At 42.4% G+C, this 23,017-nt stretch overlaps 2 protein-coding genes across 7 annotated transcripts in view; one reads left to right on the forward strand and one right to left on the reverse strand.

Moving 5' to 3' along the window:
- Positions 1–6,976, reverse strand: orc4 (origin recognition complex, subunit 4). Of its 4 annotated transcripts, none has more exons than XM_071464796.1 (15): positions 6,835–6,963; positions 4,553–4,694; positions 3,659–3,727; positions 3,463–3,539; positions 2,851–2,941; positions 2,649–2,724; positions 2,407–2,492; positions 2,273–2,321; positions 2,020–2,171; positions 1,753–1,926; positions 1,477–1,563; positions 1,247–1,355; positions 1,063–1,158; positions 738–805; positions 1–558 (listed from the first exon to the last, which is right to left on the reverse strand). In XM_071464796.1, exons 3-15 carry the CDS (start codon positions 3,713–3,715, stop codon positions 376–378), a joined length of 1,305 nt encoding a protein of 434 aa, XP_071320897.1. In that variant the 5' UTR covers positions 3,716–3,727; positions 4,553–4,694; positions 6,835–6,963; the 3' UTR covers positions 1–375. The 4 variants fall into 4 exon arrangements, with proteins under 4 accessions (XP_071320897.1, XP_071320895.1, XP_071320894.1 ...); XM_071464794.1 differs by having other exon boundaries at positions 4,549–4,694; XM_071464793.1 differs by lacking the exon at positions 4,553–4,694 and having other exon boundaries at positions 6,835–6,976.
- The window catches only part of mbd5 (methyl-CpG binding domain protein 5), a 26,218-nt gene continuing 10,016 nt past the window's right edge, over positions 6,816–23,017 (forward strand). Inside the window, exons 1-5 of one of the 3 annotated variants that reach the window (XM_071464789.1) lie at positions 6,816–6,939; positions 13,777–14,409; positions 16,714–16,816; positions 18,756–18,927; positions 19,141–21,546. In XM_071464789.1, coding sequence (XP_071320890.1) covers positions 14,297–14,409; positions 16,714–16,816; positions 18,756–18,927; positions 19,141–21,546 — 2,794 coding nt within the window. In that variant the 5' untranslated portion in view covers positions 6,816–6,939; positions 13,777–14,296. Of the gene's footprint in view, positions 6,940–6,971; positions 7,083–7,183; positions 7,320–13,776; positions 14,410–16,713; positions 16,817–18,755; positions 18,928–19,140; positions 21,547–23,017 lie in introns of those variants that run through there. The other 2 variants (XM_071464790.1, XM_071464791.1) reach the window with 2 other exon arrangements.

A 23,017-nucleotide genomic window follows, 5' to 3' on the forward strand; every position in this document is an offset into this window, starting at 1 on the left:
TATGTTCAGAATCTTTATTTTGTCAAATCCACACATTTTACAAACTCTCAAAGCTCTTAGGAAAACAGAAAATTCATTTAAGTGATTTCAAAGTTTGTTGAAAAAGTACAAGGTGGTGGCAGCCATGTTTTTTTTCCTTGGTTAATTTTGGTCCTTGCTTCAAGCTGTAGTGCTTGTTTCCATTTAAAACCTTTGAGACATTTCACCTGGTATTCAGTCCATGCCAGTGATGTTATGTAGGACTCACCACAGAAACCTCAGCAGCTTCTTTCTGTTTTAACTTCACAAACTTTGAGGTATAATTTAACATTTTCTCTCACAGTGCTGGTGCACAGCAAATCAGCGTCCACATAAAGTCCAGATGTACGTGGAGCACTAGCCAAACGCCGACATGCCCCACTGCTTGACCTCAGTGGGGCACTGAGGATACTTCTGCAGGGCCTCCATGATCTGACTGTGGTCCAGCATGAGCCTCACCAGCTGGTATTCCCTCTGAGTTTTGGCCGAGGAGCTGTCGACCGGCCGGATCAACTCCAGCTGCTGCAGGTGCTCGAAGGCCTGAGGATGAAGAGAAGCAGGCAGCATGAGTGAGGGGTTGCTTAGGAAACCGGTGTGAGTGAATGTGCTTGAATTTTGCCATTGACTATTTTCTTCCTATCAGGTCTGGGGAGCCTCTGAAACAGTACAGTTAGTATTATTAGACTTTAAAAGATCTTAGAAAAGGGCTTTATACAAACCTTCATGATGACAGGTTGCTCAAAGTTGTACATGGAGTTTGACTTCCTCTGTAGGAACTTCTTAAACTCTGAGTAATGGGACATGCACAGTAGAAAGGTCAAATAATCTCATACAAGTAAGAAGTAGTTGAGATTTGATTGTTTTGACTGATAGATTTTCACAGCTAAAACTCTTATTTCCCTTGTTGATTCGTTGAGTTGTTTTTCTGATTTCTGGAGACTGATGCTTTTCACAGCTCTTTCAGGTGTTTGTTTTTTGTTTTTTTTAAATCCAGTTGTCGTGTTTTATGACAAACCAAAAACCAGGTGAAGTATCTGCTCATACCGTTGTGAACCATCTGGAGATTGAACGGCTCTCCTTCGTAGACATCATTGAGGTGTTTCATGGCGATGATCAGGCACAGCTCCAAGATGGACAGACCTAAAAAGAGAAAAAAACAAAAACACAACTGATGCAGACTTTGTGGAGGGTGTCTCTAAAGTCACTTCTCTTTTTATTTTGATTTTACCATGGAGCATGTTTGCCTTGGCGTCGGCAAAACACAGTCTGCTGGCCTCCTGCAGGTCGGCAGGTTTGATGGCAGGTTTGGCAACAGAGACCCGACTCAGACACAATGTCTGCAAGAACAAAACAGAGAAATACTGATGGTTAGAGACTTCTTGTCATTGAGTGAAACCTGCATTGTTTACATCCACGTTTATTTGCTAACGTCTTCTTCTTCAGGTGCGTTGCTCTCACCAGCAGCATGTGCATTGAGCGGAAGTCTTTGCTGGAGTTGAAATGTCTCTGTAAAACCTCCTCCACTGATTTGTCTTCACCCAAAGTCTGAAAGTGAAAGAGGTTGTTGAGAGAAGTCGTACTGTTGCTGGTGCAACATAGAAAAAATTTGCACATAATAAAACTGCCTCCATTAGTATTTTTAATGCAAGATTACATCGAGCAAGACAAGTAAGCTGACGACTAAACTGCCATCTGTGATTGAAGTTGGTTTAAACTGAGGAGAGATCAGTTCACCTTTATACTGTCGTTCCAGTCCTGAGCGAACTTGGTGTCTGGAAAATCTTCTGGCAGGCTGAGCTGGGTTTGGACCCGCTCCAGGTACTGAGTGAACGTCAGGCTGCTGAGCAGGTGGATCTGACGGTGGGAAAACCGAGACTTCACCCGCTTCTCCAGCAGCTCCAGAACATCCTGGATGGAAATGACCCATAAAAAAACTTCTTTAGGGACAGTGGAGAAGTTTTTTTGAGAGGATGGAAAATGAAAGAGGACTCTGAGGCCTACCAGTCTGCAGGTGATGCCGACCACAGCGATGGGCGCCTGGGCAGACTGGGAGACGTCAAACAGGTTGTAGAGCAGCGTCTGGTTCTTATGGTGGGCGAACAGGTCGAACTCATCCAGGATGAACAGCACCGGGCGACTGCTGCTGCGATCACCTAGACTCAGTCATTAAACCACACTTTTACTGTTTTTGATGCTGTTGCATTTGGATAATTTGGTTTAAAATGATGCAAAAATCTCATCTAAATTTTCGAACCTTTCTTTAGTGCCTCCAGCAGGAACGCCAGATTTTCTGCAAAACTTCCCTGAAATGAAACAGAAACAGGTTCATGCGGCAGATTTATTGTATTGCTAATGACCAAACCGCTGATAAAACTCTCTCTTACTTACAAACACTTTGTCACCCACGACGTTTTCTAGGTGGAGTTGCCGTGTTATTTCTTTCAGTGCTATCCTGTCGTCAGTCTGCAGGAGACCTACAGCAAACAGGCAGGAAACGTATCTGATAATCTGTCATTTCAGCAGCTTAAATGAACAGATGCAAGGTTATTTCTGGTTCCTGTATGAAGCCTGGTGGAATATCTACTGATACTGGTACTTAAATTCTGAATAAATAAAATGAGGGGCTGTACCGTTGAGATGAACCTGCAGCAGGTTTTTCTGCGCTTCTTTTTCCTCCAGCAGGTCTCTCAACACACACTTGAGCAGCTGCAGACACAAAAGCACAAACACAGACCCCATCAGATGCTACAACCCTCCCAGGATTTAAACGCACTTCACCACAATTCATCATCTTTTCAACCACTTTTCCCCAGAAGCCCATTTTAAGCTCACCATTGTTTTTCCCGCTCCTCTGGGACCGACGATTAGCACTGAGTTACTCTCCCCGTGGACGGCCGTCCGCTTCAGCAGCTCCAGGAGGTGTCTGAAAAGACAAGTTTTTGACTACAATACCCATCATGCTCCTGCAGTTGCAAAATATAAATGAGTATGAAGCTCTGCATTATTTAATTAGTACTAATTATTAAATCCTCAGGGTTGGAGGCAGATTTCACCACCTGAGCAGCAGCCGGGACGCTTGTGCTGTAGCTGGGAGCTTTTGCAACCTCCAAACTGGGGCAGTGCTGTCAGCCAGGTAAGACTGAACTGGGTCACTGTAACTCACACTGAGCTCCACATTGTCTCTTTATAATGATGTCAGTTCTACTACAGTTTCTATTTAAGTATTCAAGAGTTTTTCTAAAGACACCACATCCTTTTGTAAAAAGATTTCTCCTCACAATTGTCATTTCTGAGCCATTCAAGACTTGTAAATTACCCAAATCTTTATCTGAAACTATCAGAATCAATGGATTCATTGTTTAAATCCTTTTTTATAGACCAAACCATGAACTGAGGGAATAATCATCCAGTCAATCGATGATGGCAGACACGTTATAAACCTACTTCTGTTGAGCTTCTACTCCCTCCGGCTTGTCAGGGAGCTGCTGATGGCAAAGCCGCTCCCTTAAAATCCTCTGAACCTGCAAATGACAGGGAATAAACACATTACACTGACACATCATGAAATGACTCCTGTATCTAGTAGCTCTTGAGCATGTAAATAATTGTTGAGAGAGGATAAATGATGGTTGATACAAACCTGTGTGATGCATTCTCCTACAGGCAGATGAGCATCTTTCGCTTTTCTTTTGCTCATGATGCTGGGACTCTAAAAAGCAAAACATGTTGTTCAATGGATAAAATGCATGACAGTGAGCATAATGGTTCCCAAAATTCAGGGGTCCTGAATGACATCCATGGCTTTTATTGATCCAGCACCAGCACAAAATTAGAAAAAAAGATTCTCACAAGCAGCTACAATTCTGTATTTATCTCAAGCAGATGTAAAACCTTTAGAAATTGCATTGAAGTGTAAATGAAACGCACTAACATAGTGGCTACCACGGCCTCAGCTCCTTTGACTGATTTTGTAAAGGGCGTTGACAGGTTTCCACCAATCTCCGATTCAATATTCGTCAAAACAAAATGTGATCTCCCCTTTTACAAATATACATTTGCACTGTAACATCACTTCGGGTCTGTTATTGATTAACACAAACTACCATTCAATCCGGCATATGGCTAATGCAACAGGAAACATCTGTTTGGATGCAATTTCAATTTTTATAACCGACTAAGACTGTTCATGATCGGCCGAGAAGGTTTGTTAGTAATACAGTTGTAACCTTTACAATTTAATACAATCCCTGAAGTCTTGGTGGATGGTATGTATGCCGAATTATAAAGTGACTCTTAATTATTCAGAAGCAGACACGGGTTGTATTGAAGATTGTAATAATATTTGCCAGCGACTAAGAAGGAACTAATCTGTCACAATTTAGGAACGGACTTTGGTATTACTTTCTCCCCACGCTGATGTGAGCCGCAGAGACAAACTAGCAGCAGGCTTCGTGTTAGCGAGGTAAAATTACTTAGATCAGGCGGTTACATTCACATTAGTTAGTAATTGTAAGTAATAACGACACATACCTAAAGAAAAACAGTAATTCTCTCACGGAAAGGGCTCAATCTTCGCGGGAAAACAGCTCAGCCAGCTATGACGACTTCCGGCGTGTGTTTGATCTCTGTTCCTGATTGGCTGAGGCTCGGAATAGAATAGACTAGACTAGAATAGACTAGAATAGAATAGAATAGAATAGAATAGAATAGAAAGGTACAATCACATGCAGCATCTTGTAGCTGATCATTATATATACTAAAATATACACAAAAATATTATCAGGACAGGGATTACTACACTTTATTTCTGAGTCCGCAGCTGAAAAGAGTCCCCAAGAAACGCACTGTTTAATTCGGCTTCACCAGCCTTATAGAAATATAAAACCACATTTTAGCTTTTTACAGTTTTGCCAAAGAAAAAAAAAAAAAAAAAATCAGGAAAGTCCATTCTTCTTGCATCCATCTTCCTTCCATTTTTGTCTTTAAAAACATCTTTGAAATGGTCGTCTCTAAGCATTTTCCATCCAGTACACATTTTTCTTTACTCTTGAATTTGAGCAAAAGTGGAGCAAATAACAATAATCATGATCGTCTTAGATCAAACCTGTGCCATTTTCTCTAAAATTAGCCTAATGGTTGCAATTATATGTAATTATAAATCGATTTTTTTAATCTGTAAAGACGTAACTGCTGCTGCTGCTTTGATTTAGAGAAAATTAGGAGGGTTGCCTGCATAACAACATCTTTTACTCCTTCACAGTGATGATAAAGCTCTGGAGATACTTAAACACGTCCTGTGGCTTTTGGTTGACTGATGAAAAAAGCACAATAAACCACCAGATATCTCACAAATTGTCTCCCAGCCTCTGATCACGTTTAGCCTGTCACATTATTCTGAAATACGACTCTCTGCTCACGCATTCAGCTCTGTGTTTGCCCTTAAAAATACATGAAGCGGCCCTTTTACAGCAGCCATACACCGAATTAATTGAACGTCTCTTCAGGTTTGACCTTCAGACAAAATTCAAGCATTTGCACCCTGAGCTGCGTCTCTTTTTCACTTCAGATCACTGGACTAACTGTTTTTTGAGCTTTCACGACCGGTATTTATCCAGGGAAATTATATTGCAGGGCTCCAGTACCACTGCATTTTATATTTTCATGCATTTAAATATATTCTTAACTGGAAAATGACCACAATAAAACACCTTAGTTAGTTACTGTTGGTTTTTGGGTGTTATATGGTATTTGTTTATTTGTTTTCTGGAGAGAACTATAGTCTCTTCATACATTTACAATATTTTAGCATTGCTTCATGATGGTTGATAAAATAATAAAAAGGCTCCAGGTGATACAGTGGGTGATAAAAGTTTTTATGTGAAACCTTCCAATTTATGCAATGAATTATTAACATTACAACAATTTGCAGCTTGTAATGTAATAACCTTGTTAACACAATGTGCCTCATTAAACGTGACACAATACCTCCAAGCTATTAGCAAAATAACTCTTTTCCTGTTAATGAGATTATTAGTGACTTTTATTACATGAACGAGAGGCGATTTTTTTATTTTTTGTGTGAATTCACACTTGAATTATTTAAGGTTTAGGATGAATGTGATGTTATATGTGACGGCCTGTAGCCTCTCTTGTTTATTTTTTATTTTACACGTCGTCACATTTAGTGTTAATTTGAAATGTCCTTCGTTAAATGTTGTTTCTCAGGCTTTTTTCACCTTGTCAGTCGACAAAACTCCTGTAATTCTGCACCATGTTTATTATCATTAACCAGCAGCTCCAATGCAGATATTATTTGTGCTTGTCTCAGAAGTCGTGATCTTATATTCTATCACAGGACTAATGAAGTAACATGAGGTACTTTACTGCAGTATTACTATTGTATGACACTTTACACGTCTACTTCACTACATCTCAGAGGGAAATCTTATACTATTTACTCCCCTACAATTACCTGAGCGCTTTAGTTACTTTATAGAATTAAGATTTTTGCATAAAAAACATATGAAACTACCTGACAATATATAAAATTAAAATTTAAACCATTAATGATGATTAATTAATGAGCAATTTCTACAATTTTTAAACAATTCTTTGATCTTTAATTCTTAATTTAAAGAAGATTTAAAAGCTTGTGTACTTTTATTTTCTCTGCAGGACATTTACTTGTAGTGAAGCAGTTTTATAGTGTGGAAATCTAAATGTTGCATATTTCCAGCTGTCCCTCATTCACTGAATATTTGGACTCTTAACTTTGTGTGCAGAGGTGATGTGTAACTGGATGAAAACGTGCATCACCTCTCCCATCTGCTGGCTGCTCCTGGGCGCATGCGCGGTGCGGCTCTCCATCATTTCCAATATCCCAGTGTAGGAGAACCAGCAGAGAGGCAGGAGAACTAATGGGTAGGCTTCTTATTCTTATTTTTCCTGAGCTCGGAAAGGCACCGCTGCTCGCTCGTTTCAGTGTCTCAGCACTGGTACGCGTTCGCCGGCCTGCCCGGTTCGGGAGCGGGCGGTTCACGGTTTGATTCAACGCAGAGAGAAACGTTAGTGCCTGAAAAGCGTCTCTCTTCTTCTTCTTCTTCTTCTTCTTCGCTCTCTCTCTCTCTCTCTCTGCGAACGCAACGGGTTTGCACGGCTGTTAGCTAGCATGCTAAGCTAACCCGTGCTAACTCGGCCTGGCCCTGGCCTTGCCTGGCCCCTTGGCTCGAAACCCCTACGCGGGCCTAGCTGCTTTTTCCTTCGACAGTTTGAGGTCGGAATCCGGACTGCGGGTCCTCAAGGTGCGGGGCCTTAGTTACGGTTCACCAATTAAATGCTAAAATGTTATTAGCGTACCTGAGCTCGCCCTCTAATTCATTTTCGTTACAACAAGCTAGCTGGCTAGCCAACTAACGGTAGCTAGACAGCTGACGCTTGGCATGCTAACCCCCAGCTAGTTCAGATGCTGTGTCCAATGCATCAAAAAGCCCAGTCAGACAGGACTGATTCCGCTTGTTGACACGGTCACTTTTTAACGCCGAGGCCTGCAGGCGATGGAGCTGGAGCTGCACGTCTCCCCCGATGATGAACTGAGCAGGGTTGTCGTTTAAACGTTATTATTATTATTGATAGGCAGACTGGCTAATGTTCACCAAGCTAATTAGCTGTTATCTAACGTTTAGGCACCTCTGGTCGCTTTGATAATGTGTGCAAGCTGGTTGTCATGTAGTTTTTCAGGGGGGAAGTCTTGTCATCTGACTAGCCAACTTGTGTAGCTGTCAACTTTGAAGGCTGCTGCAAATGCAATATGGCTAAATTACCCCTAAAGCTAGCTTTAGCCAACTCCATGGGGTTATAGCAAGATTGAAATGCTAGGTTGAGAATTAATGGCTTTAATCGAGCCAGTTACTCAAAGAGCAGTGGTTGCTAGCTTGTAGTTCAGTGTGAGAACACCAGGACAGGCTGCTTCACCTTTGTGGTGTTGCACAGATTGTGTCCTATGCCTTTTTATCATGTTCACACAAACTGTAAATGCTTTGTGCGGGCACTGCTACCTTTCCTCAACTCTTGCTTTCATTGACAACCCATGACAGACCCCTATATGCATTTTTAGAGATCTGATTACAAGTGCACAGCTTTATAAATCCACAAAAATGCATAAGGATCCATGCTCTGAAGTAGTCAGGGACATTTGTGGCTATAACATGCCCTGGATAACCTCACTTTGAGCATAATATATAATAAACCTCTCAAACGCTAGCCATGTTCAAGGTGACAATAAAAGCACCACACGCCTCCAGTTTCTTTTGTGGTTTTCTGTTCAATAGCAATCCAACAGATTAAAATGAAATGTGAGCAAAATCTGACCCTAAATGATCCATTAAAAGCACCTGAGATCATTTCTGATCTTAGTGTAACCTGCCTAGCTATGCCAGCTGGCTCCAAATACAGGTCTTATTTGGATATACATAGTGTTTGACAAATTAACCAGACTTTAAATCACATTAAGACGTGGAGGACTGAGACTCTATTGCCTTGATTTTACAGGTCTGACAAATTTTGTCCTCTCACTGTTATCACTTTTAATCGGCTTTATTCTTTTGGCACGCAGTGAAGAATTAAGGCTTCCCATTGGGACAGAAGTAGGTGAGAATTTAATGCAGTCCAAATGCTGGTAAACTTTTGTTGTGTTCCCCTGCAGTCATCGTTTGAAGGTTATTTTCTGAACTGCATCATGAGTCGGCAGGTAAAGGTTACCAGCTGCTGTACCAGCTAGTAGATTAAGTTTGTCTCCTTGGTCTGGTCAGGATCACTAAAGACAATTAGAAGTGATTGTGAGTTGGATAGACATTCGTTATGTGCAAAGTTAATACCAGACTTGCAGCTCCAATGATCATTACAATAATAAAGAGCTGTTATGATGCAATAATTTCACTGTAAAATACCAAAACATGCCAAATATCACAATAAGAACCACTTGAATAATATATCATCAGAGAAAGCAATCTACTTCTTGACCATGTAATGAGATGCACACAACCTACTTTGTCTGATCATATTCTTTGAAATTTGGACATTAGAACAGTTTCATTTACATAAACTGCCATCCTTAATGGACCGCAAATTCAGTTACTCAAGAACCTTTGGCTTTGGCTTCCACTAGTCATTTTGATGTGATTTCTTATCTAAAATATTTTTTTCTTTCTGAGACAGCATTGCTGTAACTCCCCAGTGCCTGTATTTATGTCTTTTTCTGCATTAACCTCTTCCCTGAGTCCTCGTCTTCTTCCATACTGCTTGTATAAAGCTTGCAGCTGGATTGAGTCCAAAATGTGTTGAATTACCATCACATGTGAGGCAGTTTTGTGCCAAAAGTGGTTATTTACCCCCAAAATATGTTCCCAGTGGTGCTGCGTCTTTCCTTTAATATTAAGAGTTGGAGGACAGTGGGAAATAATATAGATTTTGGTTGATTGTTTTCAGTTTTCAAATTTCACCTCATCAAATTGATCAGCTTTGCTTCCTTGGTGCCACAAAATGTATGACACTCGCACCGTTTTTGCAGCCTTGTCTCAAATCACAGACATCAGTGACTCTGCAGTGACGTTGTCAGGCTCCACATTACTCTCCTTTGTCATTTATTAAGGGCATTTCTCCCCAACATCGTTTGTGATGGAGGACAAAATGAGGACAGGGGGGAACATTTTATTATAGGATTAAATTCAGGATCCACTTCCATATTTATTTTTCTGAGCCAAATTCTGGGCAAATCCTTTTTTTTTCTTTTTGATACAGCCGGATCAATTGCTGATGTGCACTGAAAATCGTGTTGAACTGCTGCACAATAATTGATGACATTTCACTATTTCCTTACTTCTTTATCGTAGGAGTGTTTACGCAGTGCCTTGAACTTATCATATCTCCTCTAATTGCTGTAATGCCTTCTTGGCACCTAACCTAACTCGTACACGATCCACAAGTGCATCAAGCTTTAAAAAATTGGTCTGGTGATCACGTGTGTCCCTTTTCTATGGCATCCGTCTTCCAATTTGCTATTAGTAGTAATTTTGAAGATCTGTTAAGCTCACTTTAAGGATTGTTGGATCTAAGCCTCCTATAAATATTCAAATCTTTTACAGGACAGTGTCCTGAACGTACTGTTCTGCATATCACATGCACTTAAGAGCAGTATGCTACTTCATTACAAACCCTTGAATGTAACATACCTACTCGTTGTCTTTTGAAAAGCTGCGGTTGAACTCTGCATGTGACTGGTTTAATTCTGTGTAGCAGATTGTACAGGAACGGGCTGTTAGTTAATCAACTTTCACGTTGCTGGTGCCGCACACTTAACACACAATTCGCTTAACATTTGATGCCTTGTGTCCTGATGAGGCTGAAATATGTCAGCTTTCGATTGTCTTCATCTGCCCAAAAAGTCCACAAACTATAGATTCGGCAGTTCACCGATAGCCAGTGTATTTGTTTGGCTAATTCCAATTTTATTGATAAAGAGGATGCATGAAATTCATTTGAAGAGTGACCGATGGCATAGCTTTTGATTTATAGTTCAGCACTGGATTTCAAGCATTGATGGCACTGCTGTAGCACTTGACAGATTTATGGTACATCATCAGGCCATGCTGCGCTTTAGTTACATTTTTCATTCACTTTGCAATATGGAGCAATGGTGGGCTATGCATTAAAGTGGAGTTGCATTTGCATAACTTGTATTTTGGCTTCTTTTATTACTACATAGGTGAATTCTCCAGTTCTACATTTCATCCTTTTACTGAGATTGTGAGCGTTAGTCATAAGGTTTACACTTTTCTAGCTTTGAGTTACAGAAACTTATGTTGTCTTCGGCATCAGAAACTTGCAGGATAAAACAAAAGCGTCCCAAGCTTTGGAATCGCAGCTTCAGGCGCATCTCCATAGCTGCTGTAGCCCCATCATGTAGTTACATCTTTGTAACACAAAGGACTCTTAAATTAAAAAATATTCACCTTAAGATGTTTCCAGTGCAGGAATAATTGAATTCGTGTTGCATTTCTAGTAGATTTTTATGTGTCCACGATGTCCTGAGTTTGGCCACCTCTCTGCTCCTCTTTGTCCATCCTCCTTGCACCTGTTTGCCTCTTTCTTGTTGCTGTGAACAGTAAATGTGAAAAGGCCAAAAGCGTAATCTTAAAAAAAGATCAGTCTGCAGTAAAAGGTTGGAGATTAGTAAATACCGTATGTAATTTGGACGTGGTAATTGTTGAGTCATGAGTCAGGAAATGGCGGGGAGAGACGGGCAGAAAAATGGTAAAAGTTGAGCTTTAATTTATGCTTTCACGTTAGCAATGTGCCACATTCAGGGAGTGTAGGGTTTGCCAAATGTTAAGATGAAAAAATGTACATTACTTCCCTCTCTATCATCCTTCTCTCTTTCTTTATCTGATTCAACTGAACAAAAAAAGACAAAATACCAAACAGACATCTTAAAGATAGAGGTGAGATATTTGTCACAGCTGCAGACATCCAATGCTGCACTAAGCACTTGTTGGAAAAATAATTAGCTTTTTCCTCCAGTGTGAACACAACAATAGAAATTATGTTTTCTCTGTTACCTCTGCATTTTCCAAACATGGAGTTGTGGGAAATGAGATTTTAATGATGTGGTGGTTTCTAAGATAGAACTACAGACCTCTCCTGAGATGAAGAGGTGCGACTGTTGCAGCTGCCTATTCCCAGATAAACAGTATACATTTAACTGCTGCTTCGTTTTTACTGTGCCACGGTGAGCAGTACCCTCCTTGCCTCTCTGTGGTAGTGTCGCTGGGTTCGGTCTCAGCAGCTCACAGGGCAGTTATGAGTCAGCAGCATTGGCGGCTGAGAGGAGGCTTTACATGGATCTCCATCACTTATAGACTGAATTCAGCCTGATTTATCAGCTTTGTTGGGCTCCTACTTGTGAAAATCATTGTCTGAGAGAGAGGGAAAACAGCCAGTAACACTGCATAAAAATTATATGTTTTTTTTTTGTGTGTCATCTTTTGGTGAGACAACATTTCTAAATGACAGTTGTAATGTCTAAATGGTTTACAACAAGTTTTATCATAAACCTGCAATATTTGCACCATGAGATAAAAAGATATAGGAGGGGACATCCCGAGCAGATCTGAAGAATTGCTATTTCGGGGCAATTAAGGCATTTTCTGAGACATTTTGCAGATAGTCTTTGTCCAGTTTCAATTCTTCGTTTATTGTAAAACAAACACTCGAAGCATTGAACATGAACAAACAGACACCAGCCAGCAGACTGAATTAATATCTTCACCGGACGTGTCTTTTCTAAATTGGTTTTTATTTACTTGTACTTGTCTGATACACTGGATGGGTATCAGTCCTTGCACTGACCTTATGAAGCCCATTAGATATCAGCTGAGTTCCACACAGTTAGTCCTGCTCCAAATCTGCTTATCCAGTCTTCTGAAGTAGTTTGTGTGGTTCGTAATTTAACATGTTGGATAAATAAATGAAGGACTTGCCGTACCTCCCACAAATATTAGATTCTGTTTGTTGACTCCGGCACGTTCAAGCCCGTCTGCCATGTTTGCTGTCAACAACAGAGTTGCTGAGTTATCATGCGTTATCATTTATATATGTCAGTCTTTTTTTTTTTCTCTGATGAGTGCAAGTGAAAAGTGGCTGCACAGCTAATCAAATCCAGGTATTTTATCGACGTGGAACCAGATCCAAAATGGAAATGCACACGCAGTGGGGTATACAGATTTTCACATTTCTAGTCCTCGTATCTCATTGGCAGTTGGTATTAGTTGATACCCTGAGTTGAGGAATCGGAATTTAGAGGGAAAAAATTGGATCAGCGCACCCCTAGTATTATGAAAGGTCCACTGAGCCAACATTTTCACTCTTGATACCCATTCCTCAACTCGGAATCTGCTGATACTGAATACTGATCTGTATAGTTGTGCTTTTAAATCTGCATGTACTGCACTGCAAGGCACTCGCTGAATTTTATTTAAGACAACATGAATTGGTCTTATCATGGCAGATACAATACAGTATTAAAGGACCTGGATTATAATTAAGTTAATTGATTGTCATGAAAATTATACTTGAAATTGCAATATTGTCCATTTTGGCTAAGCTACATTTTATTTTGCTTTTACATTTGAAAGCTAAACTCTGTCATAGGTCTATCCACAAAACTGCAACTAACAATTATTTTCATTATCGATTCATCTGCCATTTGGTTCTGTTGTTTGCAGTTCTACTTATTGCCATCAGGATAGTGATTTAAACCATATTTCCCACCACGCGTATAACTAAACTTTAACTGGTAAAAAAAACATTAGTAGCCTATAACAAATGGTTTCATTTAAAACAGAAGGACATTTTCATATAAATAATGACTGCTTCTTTGTGTGGAGTTGCAGAACAGGCAGCTAAGCAGTGGCTCGATTCAGACAAAGTCAGTGTAATTGTGAGAATGTGTGGTGGCCAGCAAGAGACTGATGAGTATCAGGACTAGATAACAAAGGGGTTTAATTTTTATTGGGTCTAAATGTTACCAGACCGTATCAATGCCCCATTTTTGTGAGCGAATGTTTTTATGAATTTGGTCCTTAATTTAATATTGTAAATGAAAACACTGATGTCAGAAATTGAAGGAGCCTGTATACCATTGATGTTGTCTGTTCCCAGAGCAGATTAAATAATGGACTTTACACTCTTGTTCTGCCCTCACAGGAACCATGGGAATACCACTACCCAACTGCGTTTGGGAACCAATATGTTGAACATATTCTCCTTGTCTGACTGAGGGACGGTGTTCTGGGCAGCAGAAGACAAATGGTGAAAAACTAGTAATAAAGGACTTTCCCCTGAAAGCACAGCGCACGCCAACTCCCGATCCTCCCCTCAGCCAGCATCTTCCTGAGTCGGATGGCTCCGAGTGACAAGATGCAGTAATGGAAGTCCATGTGCAATTCAGCACTGTAACCATGAAGCAGCTCAAAGGGTAGGGTCTGCCGTGAGCTCGCCTCACCCTACCCAACCACCCACTCATCCACCACCCCATTCAGCTCCACCTGAGAGCAGAGTCCCACGTTGAAGCATAATCCTGCATCCTTACCCACCTCTTCACCCCCCCCCTCAACCACCACCTCCACCACGGCTTTGGAAGACGAACATGACGTGCATTGCGAAGACACTGGTTGATGTCTGATAAATATACCTCTGAGGTGTCGAGCGTAAAACCAGTGGAGCAATGAATGGCGGAAAGGACTGTGAGGCAGGAGATGAGAGGCAGGCCGTCCCTGTCCAGGTCCCCATTGGCTGGCAGCGTAAGGCGGACCACGGTGGAGGGGTCGTATACATAAGGTAAGACGGATCCTACAATCAAACCATCAGAAGTTGGACAGTAGACAAGTGGTACTTGAGAAAAATCTATCAGGGGAGGTAGATTTCAAAACACTCTACTGATTAGAAGGTCACCAGAATTTAGACAGTTTTGGGAACTTAGTGAGGCTTGATTTGGGGAAAAAAATATTATCCAAGAAAGATAAGCTTTCTCTTCAACTTCAAATTATGAAGGGCATAGTTAGAGCTTCAAAACTTAACTACTACACTGATTTAAAAAAAAAAAAAAAAAAAGCAACTATGATAGCATCTGAATGTTGCCTTTCAGAACTCAAGTTTGTTTCAAGTGTATGGTAGGGCAGAAGGGAATGATTATTTTCAAGTAGTCATTTGGTTCATAAAATGTTGAAAAATTGTGGAAAAACAGGCTAGTGCAATTTTTCTTTTAATTTAGAGATGATGTAACCAAAGAGCTTTTGTGTGTAGTTGTAATATTTTGACCAATTTTCAGCCACCTAGTGAGGGTCCTTTGACCAAGAAAATTAAGGAAGCAGACAGAATTTTGACAATTTGCCAGAACTGTATCTGGTCATGCCAATTATAACCATTAGATTAAATGTAATTTAAAAATTCTGAAGTTTCTTGAAGACTTTGTTCTGTTTTGACATCTTCAGATTGCTCTATTTGTACCAAGAGTCCAACATTCAGCAATAGTCAATTTAAATTTTGAAAAAACAGAAAAGCAAATCATCAAATCTGGGAAGCCAGAAACTCATCTTAAAATATTGTTGTCAGATTTATCAATTAACTGTTTCATCTCTAGTGTGGCCAAATATAGATGAGTTTAATAGTACAAAATCATAGCTCTGATATTTCAAGTAAACGTCAGCTTTTGGTGTCTGTTCCTTTCAAATCAAAGAGCACCTATAGGTTTGTTTACTTCCTACACATGGATACAGTTCCTCTAATTGATTGGCTCTGCAGCAGATGGACAGAAACATAGCTGCTGTTTTGATGGTGCTGCTCACTGTTAGGAGTCATGGTTATTCTCTCAACTGCAGCAGTTGAAATCTAGTTGTATGCTGTCCTTTAATGCAGGTAAATAGCACCCTACACATGTTCTCAATTTTGGATGTGGCTGGCAAATTTCACAAGCCTGTTGGCTCCTTAAATAAACCAGTCATTCGTTTGTCCAGTGCAGTAAACTGGTGCAACGTGGACTTTGACTAATGAGCTGGACCCTTTGACAGTCACTGTGTCATGTAGACTGTCCTCTCCGGCAAATGAACACCAGTACGTGTATTTACCAGCTACAATGAACTAAAGCGGTTGGCTGGTGTCAGGTTTATTTTGGGTGTTGGAAAGAATCCTGTCTACTTCTGTGACCGTGGCCTGATACTGTCACCGCACACTTGGATTTGCTCATATTCTTAACATTTAAAATGTGCATTTGCTTCAGGGATGTGCAGCGACAGATCCTCACAGCAGATATTTTCACGGCAGCTGTGACTGATGATTCAGTCGCTGGCTGTTTTGTCAACTTATCAGTGTTATGCGTTTGATAGCAACCAATGGTACATAGTGTTCTTCTTTCATTGGTGGCAAGTTTGAAGTGTTTCACAGGAAGTATTTTTCAGGTTTTCGTGTACAAAGATCAGCTTCCAATTTTTTCATATTTAGTCCTCCAATAGTCTTAATTTTACTCTGATTGGGCAAAAAAAAGAAATCCTAAATGTGTCCCTTATGTAGAAACCACAATAACACACAATTGGATCCTTTACACATCTTAGATAAAGGTACAACATTAACAGAGAGAGTAAAATTACATTAGTAAGTAGTAAAGGGACAAATAATATAAAATGCATGAATAACAACAATGAATGGCACTGTAGAGAGATGCCCAAGCTCACAGTTAGATTTATTAATGACTGCCTCCATATTTAAATATTCATCAGTGCTAGGGTTAGAGTGATATATTGATGTTCTGATTAGCTGGGCGAGTTTGGACTTTATATTCAAAATGATACTGTCCAGTCACTGTTGTCCACTGCCAATATGGCACAGGCTTCTCCTTCTCCATAGGTACCGAAAATGTTTTTAATTCATATGGATAAAAGAATTCCACTGTGTTGTAGCTCTGTGGAGTGGGAAGATATTGCTATTACATGCTACATTTTTATGACCAAAAATAATAAATATTATTCAACAACCTATTGCAAACAATGCAAATAAGTGCTGCAACTTGTGATATCATAGGAGTATTTGTGCTCTGGAGCCACACCAGCTGAAGTCTGCCCTCGGCCTAATGTTGTTTTCTGTGTGCAGTCCCAGTGGCTCAGTGCTGTCCAGCTTGGAGCAGGTGAAGACCTACCTGCTGACAGATGGAACCTGCAAATGCGGCCTGGAGTGCCCACTCATCCTCCACAAGGTAATTTTTTGTTTTGTGATTTTCCAGCTGCCTTTTAACTTGGCTCCAGAATACAGTGTAATTAAAGATGAAGGTGGAGGTCACAATCTGCAAACGAAATTAAGATGCTGTTGTCCAAAAACTGCAGCTAAACGAGGCCCCACCCAAACGGATTAAAAACAGTCAAATCTAAATGTGCACGAGCAGGTGGCATTTATGTATGTGACATGGTGGTCATTGTTTTTCTAAGAAGCTTCATCAATCAGCTGTTCACTGCAGGGTAACAGTGAAGGTAAAAGAGAAAGGACGTGAACCACATGCAATTTTAAGTGTGCAGTAGCAGATTATGTCAAGAAGGATTTTGGTTTAGTTTGGGGAATCATATGTCTGATCCGGTTCCTGCTTTTTCTGGTTGGCTTCACAGTCACACTGTGAGGAGAAGATTTTTGTTTCTTTAGTACATTTCCTCATAGTTACTCATGGAGGAGAAGTAAAGGTCAGTGAAGACACTGCATGATTGCTTGTGCAGGGATTTTGACCACTCAGTCGTATTCTGCAGACTTTGTGTTTCATACCTTTCATTGATCTAGTTCAGTGCAAAGTGAACACAGATGGGAAAACATTTAATTTAACATTCCATAAGCTTGGTACAATTTTAAGGTTTGTTAATTTTGATATTTAATTTATTTTGCAGGAATTAAATGCCACTTGACTGTTTCATTTGGTAATTGCTTGTAAAAAGAGACTGACATCCAGAGCGGATGTGATGATGTTGGTGATCAAGAAAATTTGCACTTGTTCAAAGTCACTGAGAATGAGTGTTAGCTAAATGGCTCTTCAGACTATATGATATTTTAATTCAGAGCAGACAATCAGCTCTTGACGTGTCTTGGCCTCAAGATAGGACACATTACGTATTTGACATTCATGACTGCAGCTAGAAAGGAGGGAAGGAGATGGAGGGAGGAATGAGGAGGAAATTGTGTCACTCTAGTCAAACCAAGGTGAAAACAACTTCTGACAGGCTATTGTTAAAGTGAGGCTTTTGTTTTGGTGAAATAGTCTTTTGAGTATCAAAAAGCCCGAAAGGTGGCTGTGAAAAGTTTGGACTTTTGTCCTTCACGGAGCCTGGTGGCTGAGGTCCACTTGAATTAATGTCTGTTTGAATGAATTCCAATAGTAACCAGTTTTCACGGTGGAAAAAAGTATTAAAATGTCCAGAGAAAGCTCTCAAACCACTTTCTGCAGCATAATCCACTTCTCCGCTCCTGTTTCATATGCTCAGGACATATAAAATAAATTCACACTGACCACTTCTGCTGATCTCTGTGAAGGACCAATCTACAAATGTCGGGGTGTTCTGAAGCACCCACTGTATCACATTACATGGAGTAATCCGACCGATTATCCTTCTTGAAGCTAAATTTGTCCCCAACACACCCTGTCTGTCCGATCAGGCCATAATCAGGCTGATATCATCTCATCTGTGATGTTGGCTTCTCTGCTCTATGACTGATGTTTTAATAAAGCAAATATAAACCCCACCAGTCCTAAAACATTCTCCTCCCACTACTCCTCCATATGCCCCTCAAACTGTCTTCTGTTGACCAAGAATGGCGATTAAAACCATTTCCAAACATTAATTTGATGTGTGTGTATAAAATTCTTCGTTTAGATTTTAGTTTATGTACAGTACAGTCCACACGCAATGTGTTATGCATACAAACTGTCATGCTTTTATCTGCAAAGAATGAAACATGAAGGTATTGCAAGATTTGTATGGGCATCACCTTCAGTCAGGTGCCATTAATTCTAGTATGGTCTATGAAGACATTTGGCTCTGAACACATGACCACAGTGATTGTTTTGTTTGTACTATGATGCAGTTCTGTGCATCATTGTACTCAAAACAAATGCAAAGAAAAAAAATTGACGTGAACTGTTGTTCATGTAATTTCAGGTGTTCAACTTCGACCCAGGGGCAGCTGTCAAGCAGAGGACAGCGGAGGATGTGAAAGCAGATGAAGACGTCACCAAACTCTGCATTCACAAGAGGAAGCTTCTGGCTGTGGCCACGCTGCACAAGAGCATGGAGACGCACCCACCTCTGACACTGACCAGTCCAGGGGGAGGTATGGCGTGTTTTTTTCTTCTCAGTTGACACACTTAGCCTTCTGTTCTAGAGATCAAGCATTTTGGTTAAGTACTGATATTAACTAGTTGATCATTTTTTTGGGTCACCAGCCACTGTGGCCTCAGTTCATAATGATGTTCTTGTCCTGCCTTACATTTTGTCCAAGGTGTTGGGATTGTTTAAACTCAAATTTGCTTTGTTTGGCCTCAAGGTACGTCATCTGTGGTTGCTGTGCATTCCACGACTCAACGAGCAATAAGGACTAAACCCCACGATGGCCAGCCCAATGCTGTTGGCCCCGACTGCAAGAGTCCTTTCAAGATGATGATGGCAGCTGGACAACAGCAGCAGAGACTGTATCCACCCCAGGAGATGGGTGGAGCCCAGCAACCTGAGATCTACTCTGGGTACCCCAGGCCGCAGAGGCTGGGCAGTGGGGAGCCAGGCCCCAAATCCCCCTACCGGGCCGGATATGGAGGCATGCTGAGCCCACCTCCCTCCAGTGCTAAACTGTATGGCGATGGCTCACAGTCTCCCAGCGCAGACACTCTGGGCAGCCCTGAGGGCTTTCCAAGGACCAATCCTTGTGGTTTTCCAGGAGCTGGCAGTCCCGGCTCAGCCTCCATCCATGGGAATACTCGGACGCCTCTCTCCCCACCCAGTGTGATGCTCCATGGCTCCCCTGCGGGCCAGCCATCCTGCGCCATGACAGGGAGGACTAGCACGCCCCTTTCCCCAACGGCCACTGCCAAAAGCCCTGTCATGAACATGAACATGCCACGGGGGAACTTCCCCCCTGGTGTGGATATGCCCCGTGCAGCATTTCACCATAAAACACAGCCCCCTGTGCACCCTGTGCCACCCCCTCCATCCATACCACCTTCCTGTGCCCTACAGAAAAGGCAGTTGACCTCTGAAAAAGATCCCTTAGGCATCCTGGACCCCATCCCCAGCAAACCAGTCAGCCAGCCCCCCGCCAATGCCCCAAACCCCTCCAACTTCCAGTCTAACATCCACTCTCAGGTACCAATGATGAATGTAAACATACCCCCTCCCGCCATTGTTCCCTTGCCAAGCAACTTACCTTTACCCACAGTGAAGCCTGGGCCTGTGGGGCATGGTGGCCATGTTCAGAGGACTCAACAGGGTGGTCCGGCTTCCTCCATGTCCCCTTCCCCTGTGACCTCCCCTGTCCACATGGCCGGGCCTGCCCTCGGGAGAGTGGAGGCCTCTCCTCATCGCTCCCGCTCATCCTCCACCTCCTCTGATCATGGGAACTTTGCAATGCCCTCTGGGCACCAGGCCCCATGTGGCACCATGAAGGTCCCTCCTCGTTCCCCCAGGTCGGCTATGGGATCTCCCAGGCCAGCCATGCCCTCCAGCCCCTCCACCAACAAAACAGACCCACTCCACCAGTACAAAGACTCCCAGCTGCTGCCCGGGATGGGCAACTCGATTGGCACCCAGCAGCACGGCAACCCCATGTACTCACCCACCTCGTCCTCCTCGTCATCCTCTTCTCTGGCAACCCCCAGCGCTTCCCAGAAGGGCCACCCAGGACTCCTGGGGATGCCCCTCAACCAGATCCTCAGCCAACAGAATGCTGCCTCCTTCCCCGCCAGCAGTCTATTGTCAGCTGCAGCCAAAGCACAGCTAGCAAATCAAAACAAACTCAGCGCTGCTGGCAACAGCACTGCTGGCATGGCTGGTGGTGGAGTTGGTATGGCGGGCATGGGGGCAGGTGGCGGAGGTAATGGTGGGGGTGGTGGGCACCCTGGTTCTATGAGCGGCCCTCGAGGCATGGAGGGACACAGCACTTTAAACCCCATGCTCCCGCCAAACTCCACCATGCTGCTCAACACTCCTGAGGGCCAGAGTGGTCGGGCGGCTCTTAGAGACAAGCTCATGGCCCAGCAGAGGGACCCTATGCGCAAACGGAAGCAGTCGTCAGGCAGCGGTGCTGTAAACCACGACAACAGTAACAACATAGTCTACAGCATGCTTAACAAATCAGGCATGGGAGGACCCCACATGCCAGGGCCCAGTGCGACTGAGCAGCTGCGAAAGGTGGGCCGACTCGGAAACCTTCCCCCAAACACCTCCATGGCTCAGCTTCTTCAGTCCATGAGCTGCCAGAGCTCCCACAACCTGGCTGGGAACAGCCATCGTCCAGGTCTTAGTCCAGGGCCAGGGCAGGGTCCTCAAGGACCTGCGCAGCTGCACTACAACGACAGCACAGGCATGGTCTCTGGTGGCCCTCAGCAGAACCTCCTTGCACAGCAGAGGCTGAGGGGTCCGGGAGATGCCATGCAGCACTGCCAGAACATGGACCCGTCTGGGGGCCATCTGGGTTCTCGTCCAGGTCAGTTCCCTGACATGATGGCCCCAATGCAGGCATCCGCCATGAGTAACTGTGGGCCTATGGGGCCAGGCAGTGGACCGGTGGGCCCTGATGGCATGCCACTGGGACGCCCCAACACTAACCCCCCACCGCTATCCCATCCTGGCCCTCATCCCTCACAGCAGAACCTCCTCCACAGTATGGGGCGGACTAACATGGTGGTGATGCCACATGGAGGTGGTGATGGAAGCTGTACACAGACTATTTCTGATACAGGTGAGCCAGCAGAACTACAGTGCATCACGTCTGCTAACAGGTCTAAAGATAGAATGACGATAGTGCTTAAAATGCTATCTCAACTTAACATCAGTCATTTTACCAATTACTCAGGGTTAATAGTGTCTTAATTTTAAGCAAAACAGGCACAACATTCTTTTTTTTTTTTTTCATTGTCAGTAATTTACCTACAATATGTACAAGCACATGCACCTACGTTTCTAAATTGTTGCAATTGTAGCGTAAGAAATAAGATGCTAAGAGTCCGATTTGTACTGATGAATGTCATGAACACTAAATTTAGGTCTGGTTACATCTACTCAGCTGGTAGATTTAAATACTGAACAGCGACTTTGATAATCCTCAGTAGCCCCATTAATAGAAATAATCCTAATAACGATGGTTGGTTTGGTGACATTTCTGCTATGGGTGTGTATCCTCCTCCCCTCCTGGTGATAAGCTACTGGTTGGATAAAGATGTGGTTTCTATGGTTATGAGTGACCCAAAAGCAAAGGATTTAGGTGATAGGCCCTGAGCCTGGACAGTTTGGCTCCACCAGTATCTTTGAGCTAATGAGCAGGCCCCTCATCTTTGGAAGCTCAGCTAATTGTCAGTCAGCCAGTGTTTCCCTTTGTTTTATTTGTATGCTAGCATCAGTCAATGGTGTAAGAAGATGGAAATGCGATCTGCATCACGCTTTAAGGGAAACAGCCCAGATAGGGCGCTCTTAAGAGCTTCTCCCAGCTAGCTGGTCGCTATAGTAACGATGGACCCTGAATAGAGACCAGAGTGAAGCCTTTGATGAGGGTTTTGGCCTGTGTGTGTGTGTGTGTGTGTGTGTGTGTGTGTGTGTGTGTTTGAATGACTGTGTGTGCATATCTCCTTGTGTATTACAGTGTGTGTTCATCTTGTTTATTTGTGTGCATATGAATAACTTTGTGTGTGACTGTCTTTTTGTGTATCTGTGTATGTGTGTGTGTGTGTGTGTCTGTTTAGGCACATTCATGTTTCAGTTTGTTTTAAAAGCAATGAAAAGATGGTGTTTTTTCCCTCCCTGTCTGCCGTGGGACTGGGCTATGAGTTTATGTATTCATCATGCATCTGTGTGTCTTCATATGGTTTATAATGGAGATAACACCGAGGTCTGCTGCAGGCCACCTGTTCTTATCACCAGGTGCCTTGTTATTCTGTATTTCTCCTGAGTCAAGTCATTGAAATTCAGGTGGTCCAGTGTGGGTCAGGAGGTAGAGCATGACGTTTGTTGCCAGTGGGGTATGAACAGATGAAAAAAGTAATTGTAAATTGTAGTTTTGACATTTACATTTTTGATATCGTCATAGTGACTCCAGCAATACTCATTGAAAACAGCATATTTCAGGTGTGTAGTTATATTTTTTCTGCATTCGATGCCGAAAGTGCTCAGATTAAACATATTCCATGTCCTAGTTTTGGAGAAAGCAATGAAAAAAA

The sequence above is a fragment of the Trachinotus anak genome, unplaced genomic scaffold (genome assembly GCF_046630095.1).
Source record: "Trachinotus anak isolate AG129_WGS33_773 ecotype Australia unplaced genomic scaffold, CSIRO_AGI_Tana_v1 ptg000026l, whole genome shotgun sequence".
Taxonomy (NCBI): Eukaryota; Metazoa; Chordata; class Actinopteri; order Carangiformes; family Carangidae; genus Trachinotus; species Trachinotus anak.

Bases quoted from the DNA above. Each gene is read 5' to 3' on its own strand.
- orc4 (XM_071464793.1), bottom strand. From the start codon at position 6,888: ATGATGGAGAGCCGCACCGCGCATGCGCCCAGGAGCAGCCAGCAGATG. The intron at 2,493-2,648 runs GTACAGCCCCTC...TGTTTGCTGTAG, and splicing joins GCTGCAGGTTCATCTCAACG to GTCTCCTGCAGACTGACGAC. The intron at 2,172-2,272 runs GTTCGAAAATTT...GACTGAGTCTAG, and splicing joins GCTGGAGGCACTAAAGAAAG to GTGATCGCAGCAGCAGTCGC.